This window comes from Pseudonaja textilis, chromosome 9, assembly GCF_049901715.1.
Source record: "Pseudonaja textilis isolate UNSWEBS1 chromosome 9, rPseTex1.2, whole genome shotgun sequence".
Lineage (NCBI taxonomy): Eukaryota > Metazoa > Chordata > Lepidosauria > Squamata > Elapidae > Pseudonaja > Pseudonaja textilis.
In genome coordinates, this window is record NC_141998.1 from 4,507,681 (window position 1) to 4,529,039 (window position 21,359).

At 38.2% G+C, this 21,359-nt stretch overlaps 1 protein-coding gene across 4 annotated transcripts in view; it reads left to right on the forward strand.

Annotated features, from left to right (window-relative positions):
- Nucleotides 1–20,788, forward strand: part of PEBP4 (phosphatidylethanolamine binding protein 4) — a 260,525-nt gene extending 239,737 nt beyond the window's left edge. For all 4 annotated transcript variants that reach the window (XM_087938853.1, XM_026715202.2, XM_087938854.1 and 1 more), the window contains exon 7: nt 19,567–20,788. In XM_087938853.1, the coding sequence (XP_087794979.1) occupies nt 19,567–19,658 (92 nt within the window). In that variant the 3' untranslated portion in view covers nt 19,659–20,788. The remainder of the gene's footprint in view (nt 1–19,566) is intronic.
- The last annotated feature ends 571 nt before the right edge of the window (nt 20,789–21,359 follow it).

Sequence of the window (21,359 nt, forward strand, 5' to 3'; positions counted from 1 at the left end):
CTATAGAAACTCAGAGAAAACTTTACATATTTCATTGTTACTTTTCAGACATAAAATATACATTGGATTAACTACATGAATTCTAGACCGTTCTAATTACCAGGGAGGAAAATCTATGCTGCTCGAAAATGTTGTCCCATAATTAGGGCACAATTGTTGTTTAATTATTCCATCTGTAGCTTATTATGCTTCTACCAATTCCTTGCCAGCTAACTTTAGCTGATTGTGATACTTTTTTTTTCCTAGATGGATCTGAAAATTTTCAGATAATTGGCCACTTACACTATAAGACATATACCACATTTTGTTTCAATTAGGCTAGGAATTTTTTTAAAAAAATTGTAGTGTGCTAGTTGGCTGAGGTATAGTGTCACCTCCATGTACACCCTTATTCTGAAAATGTGTCACAGTAATCAAAGAAATTATTTAAAATATTTTCTATTGTAGGAAGCTCCCATACTTATGTCACAGTAAGAGCTGCAACCCATAGCAATATTGTTCATTTGATCTGAGATATATCTAATTTAAAGCAAAGGCCCATAGTTAAGGGCAGGAGTTTCCAAGTAGTTCTACAAGCCTCCTAACACTATTCAAACTTTCAAAATCTCGCTAAAATAAAACAAAGAAATATTTCATCTGAAAACTGATAATCCTCTCTTGGACAGGAAACAAGCTTATTGGGAAAAAAGAGAGGAAGAAATTTTTTAAAAAATTCCCATAAGATATCAAACCCCACAATAATGTTTAGCAGTGAAAATTCAAACATAATCCAGCAAACATAATCCAGCAAGTAATACTGTAAAGAGCACCTAATTCTATTGGTTGCAAACACTGAATTGAGCTTATTTGGAAGATGTGAGTAAATTCTTTCACAGATTCCTTCTTGTCTTCAATAGTATCTATCCTAAAGACAAGAAATGGGGAAAACATCACACATATATTCACACATACACAATTTTAAAAAGATAAAAATCTGCATTCATCCAGAAAAAGTTTTCAATAATTAATTTATTTTATTTAGATCATTTATACAGCTGCTCATCTTATATCAAACTCTGCATAGCTCCCAGTCAATGAAGAACAGTCTATGTGATATAATTGCTCCTATCACCTTTTTATATGCTGAGCTTTGATAGTTTATTTTATTTTATTTGGTTTGTCAATTGCTTACAAGATAATAGGTACAAGTAACAACATTGTTATGAATACATGAAATGGGTACATATAAGAAAAATAAAAGAAACAATAGGACAGGGATGGTAGGCACGTTGGTGCACTTATGCAGACCTCCTAGGAAAAGAGTGAGGTCAATAGTAGAAAGTCTAAGGTTAAAATTTTTGGTGTTTGGGAAAGTTGATAAGAGACTGTGTTATAAGCTCGGATGCAAATTTCAAATATCAGAAATATCAAATCAAACTTTTGGAAAAGGTAACCCATAGAGTAATGCGGTATTCACATTTTGTATTGTAGGTGGCATTATCACAAGATGTTGCTTTTCTTGTATATATCATTTGCAAACTATGTTACCTTTGGAGCTCTCTTCTGGATCTCTGGAAAAACAAAATCTACCTGTATTGTGAATTTCTAAAGGATTCTGACCTTCACCAAAGAGGCCCTGCTTCTAAAACACTCGATGGACGATTATTTTTAGCTGTTTTGCTGCTGAATCATACAGCTTTTCTGAGAATTTTTATGCCAAATTCTCAAAGCAGTTTCATGAGAGTTTGTTGTTTCCGGGTTGACCTGATCATTCACCATGTGGCAGATCCCTTGGATTTCAAATGAATGTTGATTCACACCATTCAATTTGTAAAGAAGCATTTTACCCTTCAGTGTCTCCTATTATTGGTACACTAGCAGGGTCAGGAGGTAAAAGTCCTCACTGGCTTTTCCAACATAAATAGAACAATCAAAAGGTGTTCATTCATTCATTTATTTATTCATTCATTCATTCGTTCTGTCTGTCTGTCTGTCATTTTTCTTTCTTTCCTTCCTCTTTCATCATTATCTGTCTATCTATCTATCTGTCATCTATCTATCTATTTAACTGTCAATCAATTGATCTATTTATCTATCTATTTATCTATGTCACTTCAGTGGCTTTGGACAGTAAACAAAAAGTAAAACCGAGGAAACTTAAAACAGCAAAATTAAGATAAAAAAAACAACCAAAATAATCAAGGTAACATGTGTTTGAAGTCTAAAAAGAAATCCCATTTCACAATTAGTCAAAGAAACCAAGCAACAAGACTCGCTTAATATCTGGGCCACATGACTGAGGGAAGCACCAGGTCTTGAGTCCCTCATGAAAAGCCAAAAAAGGGTTGAGGCCATCCAGGTCTCTGTGGAGATATTGTTGCAAAAGGTAAGTGCTGTGAGAGAGAGAAAAAAATATGGTTCCTGGGTCCTAGAAATTGCTTAACAGAAGGAACCCAAAACACATACTTCATTTGTCACATTCAGGACAGTCAAATTTACTAGATTGGAGGGACATCTAATCAACACTGCACTGCAAGTTATATGTAATCTACACATACAAACCCTGCATGAAGATAATAATTTATGAGATCAAAGCAGAAGATGAAAACACAAATTGAAATCCTCAATTCCTTCATCCCAGTCATGGAAAAACTATTAGTGGTATTAAAGAGAAGCATGTAGTTCAATAACTTGAAGGTTTATCAGGATTTTTGAGCCATTCTTGTCACCTTAATCCCTTGTAGGGCAACCTACAGACTACAGATTAAATCTCTTTGCTTAAAAGCACAGGCTAGTAAGTGGAATGGAGTGTATGTATAGTCATGCAGGGCGAGTAGAGTCAATGGGAGGAACTGGATTTTTTTTAACAAACCATGTGTTTCACTTAACAATTGCAGTGATTTGCTTAACAACTGTGGTTGTAAATTTGAGGAATACCCATACCCCAAAGTTATATAACTGTCCTCTTACTTATTCAGTTTACATACAGAGTACGGCAAATGTTGGACTAGGAAAAACCAGAGTGTGGAATTAAAATTGCTATTAGAAATGCCAGCAACCTCAGTTGTGCTAATAATAATACTTCAGTGGCAGGAAATGGAGACGGATTCTCTTGTTGGAGATGAAAGAAGAGATTGTAAAAATTATTCTGCTATTCATTTTAAAAAAAAAAAAAACCCTAAGATTATATCAATGAGCAATGTGGGCATTTGAGAAGAAGCTGACAGAAAACAAGATGGTTAAACACTTTCACACAAGCATGAACTGGCAAGAAATCAAGAAGCAGCTACTTAGTGCTGACAAAATGATGTCCATCAAGTCACAAAGAATCAGAAGTGACTGAATTAAAAAAAATAACAAATCTGATGTACCCATACAATCTAATGACCCCATTTGGAAGAAATGCTGCACTTTAGGTTATTCCAATGGACTAGAATTTGGCAATGTTTCCTTAAGGATTAGCTTTCTGATACAGGACAGACACAGACTTCAGAGGATAATTAGGACTGCAGAAAAAACAATGGCTACCAACCTGCCTTCCTTGGAGGACCTGTATCCTGCACGGGTCAAAAAAAGGGCTGTGAAAATATCTACAGACCCCTCACATCCTGGACATAAACTGTTTCAGCTCCTTCCCTCAAAACGATGCTATAGAGCACTGCACACCAGAACAACTGGACACAAGGACCGTTTTTTCCTGAACGCCTTCACTCTGCTTAACAAATAATTTTCTCAACAGAGTCCAACTATTTACAGAGTCTGCACTACTATTACTATTAGTCTTCTCATCACTCCTTATCACCCATCCCCTCCCACTTCTGGCTGTATGACTGTAACTTTATCGCTTGTATCTTTACGATTTATATTGACTGTTTCCTAATATGATTTCATTGCTTATTTGTACCCTATGACTATCATTAAGTGTTGTACCTAATGATTCTTGACAAATGTATCTTTTCTTTTATGTCCACTGAGAGCATTTGCACCAAGGCAAATTCCTTGTGTGTCCAATCACACTTGGCCAATAAAGAATTCTATTCTATTCTATTCTATTCTATTCTATTCTATTCTATTCTATTCTATTCTATTCTATTCTATTCTATTCTATTCTATATTCTATTGTATTCTATTCCTATTCTATTCTATTCTATTCTAAATATCTCTTCGTAGCATCTCTGTATTTTTTTTATATTTTCTTTTAAGTCGTTCAACTTGCTTTCAACTTGTCTATTTTCTTACACAAATTGCAAAAGTGCAGCCATTTGCATGGATATTATATGCCAACTTTTATTTATGTGAAGAGGTTGGACAATCTGTAGTGATATGACTGAGCAGGGGGTTGGATTGGAAGACCTGCAAGGTCCCTTCCAACTCTTATTCTGTTATCTGAATTACCTACTTTAAAAAACCTCCATAGCTTAAAAGCAACATTTGAAGAAATGGCGCCATTTGTTTAACGGCTAGATTTATTAGCCTGCCTTTCCTTTGAGAACACAAGGTGATCAGCGTATTATTCCCTCCTCAACCATCTTCCTATGAAGTAGATTGGCTGGAGAGAGAAATGGGCCCCTGAAAATGACTAAGATAGTTTTCATGGCCAAGGATGGACTTAAATCTGGATCTCCCTGATTTTTTAGTCCAAGTCTCTGGTCTCTACTGTACTGGCCCAGGAGAATCGGGAGTGACGTGGCAACTGTCTTCCAATACTTGAAGGGCTATGACAGAGAAGAAGCAGTTGGACCATTTTCCAAAGCACCTGAGCATAGGACAAGAATTCCTGCCTAAACAGGGAGTTGGACTTCAAGTCCTCCAAGTCTTCCAACTCTGTTATTCTAAGTAACTGGTGGCAAATCGTTAAAGAGAGCTCCATCCAGCCTAGAATTAAGGAGAAATGTCCTGACACAAAGAACAACTAATCAGTCCCTCTCTAGAGTTTTTCAAGAAACAGCCTCCCCCCAAAACTGATGCAGATCTTCCCTGATTGTATAACTGGGTAGCCATAATTACGCAATTTTTCCAATATAAATTATATCGTGATGAATGTTTTAGGACATTTTTTTCCCCAATTTAATGCTCTGATTACGCTGGCGGAACATGGTTGGAATTTAGGCTGATGCTTCTGAAAAATATTTTAGGAATTCATATTCATTTTATAATATAATAATTTAGGGATTCATATTCATTATATTAATATAATAATGCCATTTGGATTCTAAAATTCATAAATGTTTGCATTTCTACGCTTTCATCCCATTCCTTCTGGTGAGTATAAAATTAAAGCTAAGTTCTTTTTATGTTTTTAGTATTCACTAGAGCCTAGGAATCCAATTTTATACATAATAAACCAGATCTCAGAGTACCTTCCTTAAATTCAAGTGACCAGAAGAGGGCACCGAACTCTGGACTGTGTTAGTTTTTAATTTCAATACTTGGTTAAATCAGTTGCAAATGGAAAGAGGAAAGTGACAGATAAGGAAGTTTAAAGGCAAAAAAAAAATAGTTGAAGAATTGCAGCGATTATCTTTCATAAACCACTTAATAAAAAAATCATGTACGTTTTATTTTCTGGAGCAGGACCATCTGTGTGTATTTGTATCTACTTTTAGGTAATGTGAGTTGGCGCACTCAGCAACTGAGAATAAACGAAATAAATGAATATCAGTTGACACGATAAGAGAAAGGATTTTTAAAATCCAGTTATTTAGCCCTCAGTGACAAACGTCATATATACTGTATTATAGCAAGTTTATTAAGTGGAATATAGTATCCTAATTCTGTATAGAATTAGATGGAAAGATTTCTTCCTTGACTTAAAAATAATTAAGGAATGTGTGATAAACAAGTACTAGAGAAGTAAATATGTATGTCAACTTTCTTGTTTTTTTCTTATCCCCAGAATGCTTTTTATCAACATGGGATAAGTTGTTCTATTATACAACTAGTCATCACGCAATGACTGCTTGCCTGCATTGGAGGGCCTCAGTATTTATTATGTTATTATGTTTTATATCAATATGCTAAAGTGATCAACAAAGGAAAAAGTAGATATATACAACAACATGAAACGATCAACAGAAACTCCTATATTGATAGTCTGTAGAGATTCTCAGTCATCCAGGTCATGGTTGTCCCAAAGGTGCTTGTTCAGGAGGCAACTGGACTTTTATTGTTTTTTCTTTTGAAGATGTTTTGCTTGTCATCCAAGAAGCTTCTTCAGCTCTGACAGGATAGTGGGGAATGGAAGGATTTATATTCCTTGCAGACAGCTGGTCATTGGCATCCTTTTAGGAAGTTGTTAAGGCCACTTGGAGGTTTATCTGTGTCCTCAGGGTCACCTGAATGGTGAAAATGGTTCCTGTAGTCTGCAGTTTTTCTCTGGAAATCCATTCCTGCCCCTCACACTATTCAGGTGACCCTGAGGACACAGATAAACCTCCAAGTGGCCGCAACGACCCTCTAAAAGGAGGCAAATGACCAGCAGTCTGCAAGGAGTATCAATCCTTCCATTCCCCCATCATCCAGTCAGAGCTGAAGAAGCTTCTTGGATGAGAAGCAAAACATCTTCAAAAGAAAAAGTAAGAAAGTCCAGTTGCCTCCTGAAAAAGGACACAAAATTTGGGGATCCAAAATGGATAATATAGAAATTTTTTTAAAAAGAAAAGTGCTTAGAAATTACTTTATAAACTCTAAAAGAACTCTAAAAACATTGATTATATTGCTCAAAAGTTATCTTCCATGCCCCTTTGATTTAGAAACAAAACAAACAACTTAATCCAAATATTGCCAAGATCCCATATCAGCAACCAGTGGGGTTGCAGATCAGAGGTAGATTTCTTCTTCAAGAGTTTTCTAATAATTTTCTTAGCGCACATACCAGAAAAACCCACCATTTTAATGTTTAGATAGATTGCCAATACTATAGAGGAGAGTAAAAACACACACCTTTAGCATCTATGTAGCAGATGATCCAGAACCACATTAACACACTTGTTGGTGTCAGCCCCAAACCTGACAATAACAACATAATTGTTACTGTATAATTTTAGCAGGTTCTTGGGAACGAAGAGGGATATGAATAAATTGCGGGAAGCTACGATGGTATGTACATGTTGACAAGGAATATAATTTATATCCACAATTTGATGGTCATTTCCACTTGAAGTGATGGGCTTCAGTCGACACTACTTGACCTGACTTTATAGCTTAGCTTTCAATGCACTATGTGTGGTACACATTTGCTAACTGTATTACAATAGCAGCTTCCAGACTGGGAGAATGGGCGCTCTATCTTCAAAAGCAAACCCAGAAAATATTAGGAAATATCCTGCAAATTAAAACCACTACTTCGAAAATTAGGATATGCTCACATATGACATGTGCATAGACCTGTTTGTTAATTTTGCTCATCCCTGTGATAAAATTTAATAAAAACACTATCAGTATGAGAACCTGCGGCTTTTGTGGAACTATTACAATCATTTCTGGGAACTTTAGACTCTTGAACCTGTGGGCATATTTAGAATTTTGAGAAAAATCTGGGTATTCTCCCCAAATGATTGCCAAAGTACTATTACCAGATTCCTCTTCCACAGCAGGAAATTAGCTGAAGCAAAGAAAAATAGCTTATCCAGAAATCTAACTCTATTGCAGAGTTCAAGTTTGATTTCCAAACCACTTTTTAAAATTTGGCGTTCTCTCTTCCAACATCCACGTCACGGATTAATTGATGAGGTGTAGAGACAAGCAATTTGGCCAAGAATTTGACTCCAAGAATGAAATGAAATAATCAAATCACATATTGGCCCCGACAAAGCCCAATAACAAACGCATTTTACCAAAGCGAATTTTTGATTTTCATACAAATATGCATTGACAAAATATCCACTCACCAAAGCCAACAGCTTACTCATACATATACAGCTGCACAAAATAAATACATAACTAATAAAGAGAAGTAACAGATAATTGCAGATAGGCTGAGCTCCTCACCTACCCCCATTAGTCCTCAAGTTGCAGGCTGATACGACTCACAGATTACTTTTGAATTTTCCGCAGATGGCTGGGTACGCTTCAAATGACATAGTAAATGGCAGCTGCTTAGTGGCTGGTGTTTGAAGCTGAAATTTTACTTTGCAATCCCAGTTCAAGAAGTATATATACACATAAAGCCATGCACTGAAAGGGGAAAAAGCCTGGTGGGTGCTAAAATTCATTAGCATCATATTAAAAACTCCCCAATTAACACCGAAATATACAACGTTGTTGGGTGTTTAGGAGTCCAGTATTGAAGATTCTCCTGGAGAATCTTTGGGGGAGAAAAACATCTAAAATGTTATAATTGAAAAGAAATTATATTCTCAGGGTCAGACACAGTCACTTTCTTATTATTAGCATCTTATTTTTATACTAGACGTGAAATACTGTATAAATGTAATATAAAGTAGAAGCAACTTGCTATAGAAGCAACGGTGTTTTGAGCAGTTGTTAGGATTGGCTAGTAAAGTTCAGTTCAACTGTGGTTCACAAAATATAACTGCAAAGCTTATTTCATCCTAGTTTTGGGATGCCTTCAGTAGTTCTCCTATATAACCCGATATTCCTGCCAGTCCGGTAAGATGTGGCATTGAGAAGAAATGCAATGATTGTCCGAGCATCCCTCCAAAATTAGCTTTTGCCTAAACTTAACCAGCTGGCTTCTCAGTAGGGGTTACCAGTTGGCCGGTCTTGTCTTTTAAGCTAAATGAATGGGACAGCATGAGTGTGTTTAGCAACATAATCAAAAGTCCCTAAGACTCTGCGGCTATTGTTAACAGCAAAAAGGATTCCCGCCTACTGCCACTGGGACATCATTAATCTTGGCAGAAACCCTTTAGGACCCTTTCACCAGGAAGAGCCCCAGTTAACAAGGCAGATAAATTATAAGATACAGACTGTGCTGATATCAGGACAAAAAGAGAGCTCTGATTCTTTTTTTTTTTCTTTCAAGTTCTTCTGCCGTATCTTAAATTAGAATATTGTGGCCTGCAAGGCCGTTCATTCCACAATATTGGAGCCTTCATGCTCAACGAAGCGGACTTGAATTTAGGCAATTAATGTCAGACGCCATAAATCGGGGAGAACGGCAGTTCAAATGACTATGGGTTTATTGCATGCTAATGTTCTCTATAAGAATCTGAACTACTAACAGTCAACGCAAATTGTTGGTAGGTAAGAGTCAATATGCAGATGATACCACTCTAATGGCAGAAACTGAAGAGGAACTAAAGAGCCTCTTGATGCGGGTGAAGGAGGAGAGTGCAAAAGTTGGCTTGAAACTCAACATTAAAAAAAACTAAGATCATTAATTCATGGCAAATAGACGGGGAAGAAATGGAGGTAGTAACAGATTTTATTTTCCTGGGCTCCAAGTTCACCCCAGATGGGGACTGCAGCCAAGAAATTAAAAGATGCTTGCTCCTGGTGATGTAAGCTATGGCAAATCTAGACAGCACACTAAAAAAGCATCACCCTGCCAACAAAAGGGCGTCGAGTCAAGGCTATGGTTTTCCCAGTTGCAATATATGGCTGTGAAAATTGGGCCATAAGGAAGGCTGAGCGCCAAAAAAATGGAGGCCTTTTGAACTATAGTGCTGGGAAAGACTCCTGTGAGTCCCTTGTACTGCAAGGCGATCCAACTGGTCAGTCCTAGAGGAGAAGTCAACCCTGGCTGCTGTTTAGAAGGCCAGATCCTGAAGATGAAACTCAAAGACTTTGGCCACCAAATGAGAAGGAAGGACTCACTGGAGAAGAGCCGGATGCTGGGAAAGATGGAGGGCAGAAGAAGAAGAAGGCAACGGCAGAGAATGAGGTGGCTGGATGGAGTCACTGAAGCTTAAATGAACTCCAGAAGATGGTAGAGGACAGGACGGCCTGGAGGAACGTTGTCCATGGGGTCGCGATGGGTCAGACACGACTTCACAACTAACAACAGAGTCAATAGAACTCAAGCTGAACTGGATTTAGATCTCTTGTGAGTGTGAAAGGACTTGAGACTAATGATGTGCCTTGACCTCTCCCTCAAGCTCAGCCTGGTCATCTCCTACAATTCGGCCCATACTGAACTGGAATATCAAAGCCATAGGAGAAAGTTGATGCAACATCAACTAACAAAATGCAACTGGATTGGAGCATGACTGTAAACCTTATTCAAGTCCTATGTGCTGATGTACACATTCCCCACCCTCACCCTAAAACATGTAAGTAGATTCTGTAGGTACAGAATGTTCTCTGCTTATAGAAAGAGACTGCAGGCACATGGAGAGAGGCAGTGGTTATACAGAGGAGTGGAGTCACTATACTGGTCCACATTCTTCCTCCTTCTGTAACTAATTTGCACTCGCAAAATAAGATTAGAATCTCAAAAATAACAAGGTGTTGTTGTTATAAACAGCACTGCAATTGTTGGGAATTGTTGGGAAGAGATAGTGTATGAGTGTCTGTATGTCGTGTGTGTGTGTGTGTGTGTGTGTGTGTGTGTGTGTGTAAAAAGTACACCAGGAATAACTTTGGAGCTCTCTGTCCAGAAGAGTGCAATGTTAGGAACAGCTAAGATATTGCAAAGAATCCTCAAACACTCAGGCCTCTGGTAGAGGACCTGAGATTGAGAAAGACACATATCACCCATAGATAGATAGATAGATAGATAGATAGATAGATAGATAGATAGATAGATAGATAGCAGGTAGGTAGGTAGGTAGGGATAGATGGTAGATAGATAGATAGATAGATAGATAGATAGATAGATAGATAGATAGATAGCAGGTAGGTAGGTAGGTAGGCAGATAGATGGTAGATAGATAGATAGATAGATAGATAGATAGATAGATAGATAGATAGATAGACAGACAGATAGACAGGTAGGTAGGTAGGTAGGTAGATAGATAGATAGATAGATAGATAGATAGATAGATAGATAGATAGATAGGTAGGTAGGTAGATAGATAGATAGATAGATAGATAGATAGATAGATAGATGACAGATAGAAGAGATAGATAGATAGATAGATAGATAGATAGATGACAGATAGAAGAGATAGATGATAGATAGATAGATAGATAGATAGATAGATAGATAGATAGATAGATAGATAGATAGATAGATAGATAGACAGACAGAGCAGACAGAGCAGACAGTGAGGGGCGCTTACTCATTGTTGGGCAAAGTAATGTAGCCCCCAGTATGTTTCACTATTCCCATCTGGACAGGAAAAAGGCAGCAATGGCAAGAGCAGAGGTTTGCTATATATTTTCAGCTTCTGAGAGTAAGCAAAAGCTTCAATAAGAGCAAGAGGCTGTGATATAATTCTGCAGGAAATGAGCTGCAGACATGGACTAAGTCAAGTGTGAAGTCCCTCATTGTTCCAATGCAGGATGGATTTCAGCATTTCTCACCCATTGTGGTTGACTTTCTTCCACCCCCTTTTCCCTTCCCCTTGTTGGTAGTTAGCGCTAGTGAGTCATCAACACACAAGATTAGTGAGTGTGCTGCCCAATTTGTATTTGAGCCATAAAGACTGCAAATGTATTCATAAACCATTTTTCAATCTCTAATTTATGGTGGGAGGATGGGGGGAAATGGTAAGAGTTTATTGGGTATTTCATCCAACAGGGTGGGTTTCCTAGTTTACTCCAGTTTTGGTTCTGTTCATTAAAGTAATGAAATGACATCTGAAGTTGCCAGTTGGGAACATCTGTTTCCACAGTCATCATTTTCAAGTGTTCTTCCTCTTTGTCCTTATTCAACTTCTTATTCTCTTTTTTGGAATTGTTGCTGTTCCCTTTTCAAATAGTACTTCAGGACAGAAATATCGATTTCTTATCAGCGTCGCAATGAGCTAAAACATGGGCTTCTGAATTCTTGTTAGGATTTTCCAATGGAATATACTACAGGAAGTAATCTTCCAGAATTATACCGCTGCACAAAGAGGTTAGAATCAATCAAAAATTTAATGTGTAAAGATTTTAACTGGCTATCTTAAGAGCACAACATGGTGGCAATAATCAAGGAGGCAGAGGGGCATTGTACAGTTTTGTCATTTCCATCCCTCATAAGGTCCCTTTAAAAATTAGAACTCATCTCTCCAATGCTAGACATCTCAACCCCCTTTCCTCCTATCCATTTATTCAACATCCACAAGGAGAAAGGTCGGGGGGAGGGAGCCTTTTGCAGAGTATAACATATTTACTGTACAAATTTAGTAATTCAGGCTGCCTTTTTAACATCATCACTAGTTACAAATGGAGATTGCCAACAGTAAGCCAAGCTACACCCAACCATTTCTTCTTAGGTGTCTGTTATTTACAACTGGAGAGAATTTTGGTCTAACTCAACATGTTAGACAGAAGTTTAATTCTAAGATGCTGGAATATTTACTAGGCTTAGCCAATCTAGAACTTTTTTTTTTCTTAATTCATTAATCAAACAGGGTCATACATACTATTTCCAACTCCTAAACCTCTAGAGTAGATATTATGCAAAATGACCACAGTAGACTACAAGCAGAATATTAAAGACAAGCAATTGCAAAAGTGGATTTAGAGGGAGGGGGGAATGTGGGTTTTCAGAGAATAATTGGATGCCTTAAACCTGTGCGAAGATATCTCAAACCCCCACAAGGCACAAGGAATGGATTTTGCCCATTAATCTTCCTAGAGTTTTAAGAACAACTAAAAAAATGGATTCACCCAATTTGGTTACCACACCGGAAGACACAGCAAGGCTAAGACATAAGATATAATTCTGCAGGAAATAAGCCCCAACTCTGTGTAAACATCTACAAGGCCACACTGATTGTGAGCATATTAGACTGAACATCAGCTAAATTTCAAATGCCTAAAAACAATTTCATCATTCTTTAGTATGGGACTGCGCATGAGGTTCATTTCTGATTAAGATTTCCAATGAAATATCCAGACAAAGCATCTCATGGCTTCATCACATTTAGTGCTGTTGATGAAAGTTGAATTTGCTACACACTGCCTCTCTCTTAGAGTCTGGCTTTGCCCGTGTCATTTAACTTGGTTATTGAATTAAATCATGTTTGGGATTTACAAACTACACTAATCCTAAAGTAATCAACAGGATTGAGTTTGTGCAGTACAAACGAACTCTTAAGTGAGATTAAAACTAACCATGCTAGCATATTGTACAAACGCATTACAAGCTGTTTAACTAACCTGATTAAGCACGTTGTGCAGACAGACTCTCTGCCTAGGCTGTTGCTAGAACTTTGCAAGCCAGTTACAAAATAAATTATTGTTCTAAGTTGGATTTGCTTCCTCCAAAAGAAATGGCAAGTTCCCTCGGAAAAACATGAATGACCTGGCATTGCACAACTGGTACTCCCCCAATCAAAGCAGCCTCTCAAGTTCCATGACTGCACTTCCCTATAGTTTAGTCAGATGTCACTTTATGTTCACTGAGGTCAAGAAGCATGGCCTGTTCTAGAACAAGAGCTTCGCTCTGCTGTACAGTAGTGAAACTTCAGCTTCTTCGCTGTTAAACTTCAGCTTCTTCACTTCTTGAAGATGATTGACTCACAAGCCTGTCAGCATGAAGGTGTCAACATTCCAAGAAAACATACTGTCATTCCCTTGTTAGAGTCGGAGGAACAGCCGACAGGGAGTGGAGGTGTGACTTTGGAGGTTGTGGAGGAGGCTGGGAAAGGGCAGAGGTCGGCTGGGCAATCAGAGGAAGAATCAGGCCCATCCTCTCTTCATCCTAGGACACACAAGGAGGAGTCAAGAAGGAAACAACTTGGCTTAAGAGAGAGGAAGCGGCCATGAGCCCCCTCATTGGTTGCAGCTGGGGAGAATAGTATATAAGAGAGACAGTTAAAACACAGCGTTGCCAGAAGCAAAGCGTGTTTTATTTTGGGCTGAAGTTAACTTGGTTGGTGTCCTTCCAACAAATTGTGCCTTGTTATCTCCTTGAAGCTGGTAATTACTTATCCTGGTCCATTGTGGAAATTCCTTCATTGTAGTTTGTTTTGGTTTTTTATTTCACCTCTATCTGCTCATTAAGTTTGGACTGTATGGCTTTCTTTTGAAGACTATTTTTGCATAAGTTTTATCTCCAACTGAGAATTATTGAACAGTGGGGCCAAGTTGGAGGCATTAAATTTATTTACATTTTAGATTTTGTTACGTTTGTGTTACACTCCGGGTCATCGCACATACTTTTTACATAGAAAAACAAACTCCGAGGCACTCGAACTGTTCCTCAAAGAACAGTTTAGTGGATACATCATATTGGCACAAGCAGGTGAAAACCAACTCTGAGATTTCCCACAGCTTTCACCTAATTAAAAGTAAAAGTTTTCCCTTTCCCCCCCACCAAGTCACTGGTCACACTGTCCAATCCAGGCGCTGGCAGGTTGCTTGGTTACTTGCTCCTCCTCTGGCCAGCCGCCCGTTGGAATGTCCTTGGTTCTCACAGAAAACTTTCTTCTTTTGGCTACAAAACCCCATCTAACTATTTTCCCCCCTCCCGCTGCTGTGTAGCAACCCCGAGGCCTCCAAGATGGCCTCAGCCAAGCTCATTCCAGGGTTGACTGCACAGTAGCTTCTTCACTATTAAACTCCAGCTTCTTCGCTCTTGGAGATTATTGACTCCCAAGCCCTGTAAGCATGTAGGAGCTTGCTCTTCAGCTGGTTCTTCCTTTAAGTCAACTGCATCACCCCTTGTTCTCTAATGGCTCTTTTGCCTTGGAGGCAGTTGATGAAGCAACTGCAATTTGCTTAATTCTTTTGCAAGAGCTGCAGGATCACTTTGTGTTTTATATATATATATATATTAAACACTCAGATTTGAATTTAGATAAAATAGGTAGCCTTCCCAGCTAAATGACAATTGCAGCATTACAAGCAACATGGGCGTGTCCAGATGGGGCCCTAGCAATCCAACTGTTCCTATCAAACTGATCCTCCATTTCCACCTTAAATCCTGTGTCATGGTTGCATCAAAACCCCTTTCATTCTCAGAATACTTACCTTGCTTTGATGGCAGTTTCTGTCCCATTGTCCCTAAGTCTGAGACAGCAGGGTGGCTTAGGAAGGCCTGAGAAAAGCCACTAGCAGACTCCGTCTATCCTTTAGCAGAGAAACGAAAACAGCCAGAGGGTGGAGGAATCACGCCACTAATTTCTAGCACATAGCGTCTTAAGTAAGGTAACACCTTCAAGAGGACTAACCAAGAAGTTACAGAGTGCCTCAGTAAACATTGTAAAGGTCTTCTTCAGCTACAAATTATATTAAACAGGAACAATACGGAAATGGGTGTTGCGGGATTGAGGAGAGAAAACCTCCAGTAAGAGCCATTTTATTTGAAAATGTAGAATTAAATTTGCTTTGCATCAGATTCGTGAGATAGATACAGGTTTTTGGTGGGAAGAAGAATCCCATGTGTTATTAGTTAATGGACCTCTTATGGTTTAAACCCTAGTGCTAATCAATTTCCTCTTTATTTATTACTTCTGTAGGAAAAGAAATCCTGTAAAATACTTCTGAGATTGAACAAGGGCGTTTTGACTGTTTTCAGTTCTATTTAGAACACTAAATACAGAATGGAAACATTATGGTTTTCAAGTCCAGAGCTCACAGCTAACTGACAGCCAATCAGTCCTGGTTCTTTTTGACTATTCATTGAGGATGAAAACTTGTCAGCCAATCAGTGTTTGCTAATGTTGCCCGTTTGGATCCATATCAAAACATGCTTCTTCCCCTACCTCTTCCCCCCAAAAATATTTCAATATTAATCTCTTCACCATAATGCCAAATCTCTATTGCTTTTCAGAATCTCAATACTATGTGCTGGCAATTCAACATTTCCTTAAACAGGTCAGCAGGCCAGGGATTAGTGTGTCTGTGGCGTCCCTGTCATAGTTTTCATGACTATAGCTTTTTTAATGTGCACAGTCACATTTGTTCTTAACTATTTTAATTATACGTTTCAATACTATACTATAAACCACCCGAGGGTCTATTGGAGTGGGCAGTCGTAATAAATTGAAATCAATAAATAAAGCACATTGGTAAAAGTTGGAAAATAGGGCAAACCAAGAACCCCCTCCATCAAGAACATAGCTTCACACACAAAACAGTAACCTGTTGTTGCTTCTGAAGCCTCATTCATTGTCTTGACACAACATTCCCCATCCATTAGTATAGAGATGTATCAGAACTGCTCACAGCTGCAGCTTCTTGGGTCTGTTTTGGAATCAAGGAATCTATCTTGCTCCACAATGGATGGAGTACTTTCATCGGAGAAGTCCCTTGCAACCAGTAAATATCAGAACTATATTATATCCACAGTAGAAATCACGAACATGAAATATTGTTGGCATAATATTCAAATTATGCTTCTTAAGGAAGCAAACATTTGCTTCTCACGTTCGATTTCAGGTCACGTGACTTCTGTACGAGAAACAGGAGCTGTTATCGCTTTGCCATTTGCTTCCAGGAGTAAAACATTTTATGCAGTCCTGGATTACATAGATTAGTGAAAGATAAATCTGTAAATGGTTACAAGTTCTAATGTCCATACATTATCTCCAAGTTAAGAAGCTGTAGGCAGGCCATGCTGGAAAACAATTGCAAAAAGAGGACATTGCCTTTATCTAGAAATTATGTGAAATAGAATTCCGTATTACAGCTTTACTGGTCAAATTGCAACTTCCAGAACTCCCAAGAAGCATGAGAGGACAGCAAGTTTGAGGAAAACAGTTATCCTAAATATATTTTGGTGTGATCCTTCTGGCTCTGTTTAAATTTTCATGAACAGCCAAAGATGCAGAATATAGTCAGAATAAAAACATAACCTCAGTAAAAAAAAAAATCTATAATATATCTGAGTCTTGTTATGGATGGCTAGCATGTCAAACTCAGAAAGTATAATTCTCTGTAGAAGTTGGAAGAGTAGCTCTTGTGTCTGTAGTATCAGACCTGGGTTGGAAGGAAGATACCACTTGTTAGTGCTTGTGTTCCATTTACTTTTGACTTAGAAACACATGTGGACACACGCATATATGTTCATGCTGCCACCAAGGTATAAATTCTTCACAGCAAGTAGCAGCAAAGATTTCCTGTACAGGTTAAGAGGCATAAAACTTATTCAGTTCTTGTTCCTTAGGGCTGTAACAAAATATACTGCAAGCAAGGATGCACCTTTAGATTCCAACACAGAGAAATCAAAAGGGAGGGGCTAATCATCAACAAATATGTTTTGGAACAATAAGAAACAATGAGCATCGAGAGTTTCATCACATAAAATTGATGGTTGCAGAAAGGAGATAAGTTCTTATTTACCAGGTTGGTTATTAGCAAGGGGGCATCTCCGAGGAGTTTATTATTCTTGGTTCAAACAATGGCCAGTTGAATCTGATTTTATTCATGCTTTAAGCAAAACATTATCAAGTTAGTTTATAGATAATTAAATTAGAATAACATGCGGATGATGATAGTAGTAGTAGCAGTGATGGTGGTGGTAATGGATGTGGATGTGGCAGTGCCTGGAGACAGCAGAAGAGAAGAGAAAGAACTGGAGAAGATAATAAAATACAAAGACATAGAAATAGAACGACTATGGCAAAAGCAAGCAAGAGTAGTACCAATAGTAATAGGTGCCTTAGGGTGCTAATCCCAAAACAATTGGAGCACCCCTTGAACACCACAGGCATTGACAAATTCGCCATCAGTCAATTGCAGAAGGTGGTTTTACTTGGAACAGCTTCCGTCCTGTGACGATCTCTGTAACATCATCAAACATCCAGATTTGCCAATCCCAGGTCCTTGATAAGGACTTGATGGGTAGACAAAAATGCCAAACCCCAGTCTGAACGTCTGGCTGACTGTGCGATGATCAATAACAATATAACACCATCAGTCAATTGCAACAGACAACCTTACTCAGAACAGTTTGCATCCTGCCACAATATCTTCAACACTATCAGGGAGCAACATCTGCCTGGATACCTGGTCTGACCATTTGTCTGACTGTGCAGTGAACAATAATTCGTTAAATTTGTATGCCACCCGATTCCCAATAACTATGAACGCGATGTAGCATTGGAAGTTAAAATCCACCCCTCTCCTAGGAAAATGAAATATTTTAGGATATACTAAAAAGGCAGAATATTTCCCCGAAAAAATAATAGTAGAAACTCAGAGAGGCAGAAACTCAGCCCCTCCCCCACCTTTGCTAATGGACCATTACTCTGGCCTAGGCCAGTCTATTTTACATAACAAAGATCTCCAGGGAAAGCTATAGCAATTGCTCAAAGCCCTTTTTATTACATCATCATCCAGCAAGGCTCAACCAAGCCTGAAACTCAGCACAACCTACAGAGTTGCCCCTGCATGGCCCCATGGGAGTCTGACAACCAATCAAGAATACAAGCTCAAATTCAAATCCCAACAGAGGGGCATGAAACCCAGGCACTCTCAGCATCTCTTCCCTTTTTTTGCCCAGGAGCTCCAAGCCATGTGGTCCTGTCCACCATTAAACCATCTTTCCAAACAGCCTCCATGTTTCCAGTGTCTTTTTCCCCACGTGGAACTGAACCCAGGAGGATAATTCTTCCAACAGTAGATATGGAGTATTGTAAAAAATCCCTAGATGCCTATGCAGTATACAGGTATCCTTGGAAAATAATCAGACAAGAATGCTGAGAAATCTTTTTCATATTATCTTCATTCATTTCTCACAGGGAAAATATATCTGGTCGTTTGGAGTCAATAGCAACTTAGCGGCACATAATGTCTCATCCGTAGAACCCCACATCATCTCACATCCTGAAAGCAGAGTGAACAACAACGAAAGTTAAAGGGCCAACATTTAAATAATCCAGTGGGAATTAGTTGGCTTTCCTCTTCATAATTCTGTTGGGTCTGATGTAACCAAGGCCTAGGCCCAAATGTGAACATGTTATAGTGTCAGACCAGAAAAACTGGCATGCACAGGCCAAGGATACCTATGTTGAAACATACTACACACCTATCTAAGTGAAAATGCAATTAATAGCCACAAATCAACAAAGCCTTCTTGGTTGTAACAGAGAGCATTCCAGAATATTTTGCCCTGTTAATAAGCACGCGTGATTCTTCTGGTTATCCTTGGCAGGAAAGTGAAGGTACTTTGCCATCAGAAAATGTGTGTTCATGTAGGGTTTGTGTGGTTTTTTTCCTTCTGTGCATTCAGTATCCTAGAAACACATCTGGGACAGATACTACCTTTCAAAAAAAAAAAAAACCCAGTGATTTGAAAACTTCAAAATCGTCAGTATAGGAGCACAAAGATTCTGATTTTAGAGATAAAAGTTGTGGTTAGAAGACGCCAAAATGTCATCTCAGTAATATCTCCCTATAGTTGGTTTGCCTCCTTTCCAGTGTACGTTTCTTTTTAACCAAGCTCCATACATGGAAAAAAAGAAAATTACCAGCAAATAAACAGCACGTGGGAAAGAGTCACTTAATTTCCCATTGAGTAACCTGCCTCACGGGCCATATCACTTCTAAGAGCAAGGTTTTTAGATCTTTCTCTTTCCTTTCCAGGTTCCTGGAACGTAAACAACTTTGTGGATCGGTTTCATCTCGGAACACCCGTGGCTTCAACCCAGTTTGTCACTAAGGATTACCACGACTAGCAATGCCAGTAGAAGCACCAATAGGATAACCACCGTTGCGCTCAATGATTTAGCTTGATTTCTTCCCTATGGAGCAGAGGAACGCTCCAAATAAAAATGAAATCTTTCTCTTCGTTCAACAAGCACGGGCTGGATTTTTGCATGATCAATAAGCTTTATATGATTTTATTTTAGGATTCATTGTTTTGTCAGCTGGCATCGGTACAATGACATAGTTGTCCCTAGCATTCCAACCACATCTATCACAGAAAATGTAACACATTCACTGCAGAACTTGTGTGGCCTTAAAGTTAAATATGTCTATATTATATTATATTATATTATATTATATTATATTATATTATATTATATTATATTATATTATATTATATTATATTATATATTATATTAGCTTGAAAGCAAAGTGTCAATATAGCCACCAACCTATAATCATTCCTTAATCACTGAAACATGGCCCCTTACCAGCTCAGATTTCTGCCAAATGTGTCTTCTGTTAAAATTCTATCCAACTATGATATATGTGTGTGTGTGTGTGTGTGTGTGTTTTCTTAATCTATATGTATGGTACTCAGCTTTGTTTGGGTATTTTCTCACGTCATTATAGTTATGCTTTTAAAGTTGTAGCAACGTTTCAGACTTGATGGCAGATGAGATTCTGCCGAAACTGCCAAAACGTTGCTACAACTTTAAAAGCACAACTACAATGATGTGGGAAAATACCCGAACAAAGCTGAATGCCATACATGTAAGTAGCCGCGAAAACTTACACACACACACACACACACACACACACACACACACACATAATATAATATAATATAATATAATATAATATAATATAATATAATATAATATAATATAATATAATATAATACAATATAATATTCTCCCCAAGGACTTTTTTTAACTACTGAAAGGTCCGTAGCCTACTCATGACCAACATAGGTTCCAGCCTTTTGTTTTAGATATTTAATTGACATCAAATTACCTTATTATACTCTTTTATGACACTTCCATTCATGATTTCCCTTCCCAGGCTACATATTCTTTGCAAGTCCACTTCCATGTTTCACCCTTGAACTAATAGCTGTCATTTATTGTAGCATTCAATTAAAAATAGCATTTCACCATGGCTTTCTCAAGCTTTTTTATTGCACAGTTGGGAAATGGAATCACACTCAAATTGGACATAAGCTTCATATTATATTATATTGTAATACGGTATTTTTTTCTGGTATCAATATTTTTTTTTCCTTTGAGGACTGTCCCCTGTATATGATTCCGCAGACCCTTCAGGATAGCATGCAACACAAATGGATAAATCAACAACAGGCAACTGCACAGTTGGAAATGTGCAGATTAGGAACAATTTAAAAATAGAACATAGAACAATAGGATCGTAGAAGTCTTCTAATCCAACCCCACTGCTCAAGCAGGAAAACCTATACCAGACAAATGGTTGTCCAATCTCTTCTTAAAGATCTCCAGTGGTGGCACATCCAGAACTTTTGGAGGTAAGCCTTTCCACTGATGAATTGTTCTCTCTGTTAGGAAATTTCTCCTTAATACTAGGCTGCACCTCTCTTTAACAAAGCTCCACCCGTTACTTTTTGTCTGGGCCTCAGTGGCTTTGGAGAGTAGGTTGACCCCCTCTTCTCCATGATCCCCTTCAAGTATTAGAAGACAGCTATCATGCCTCCC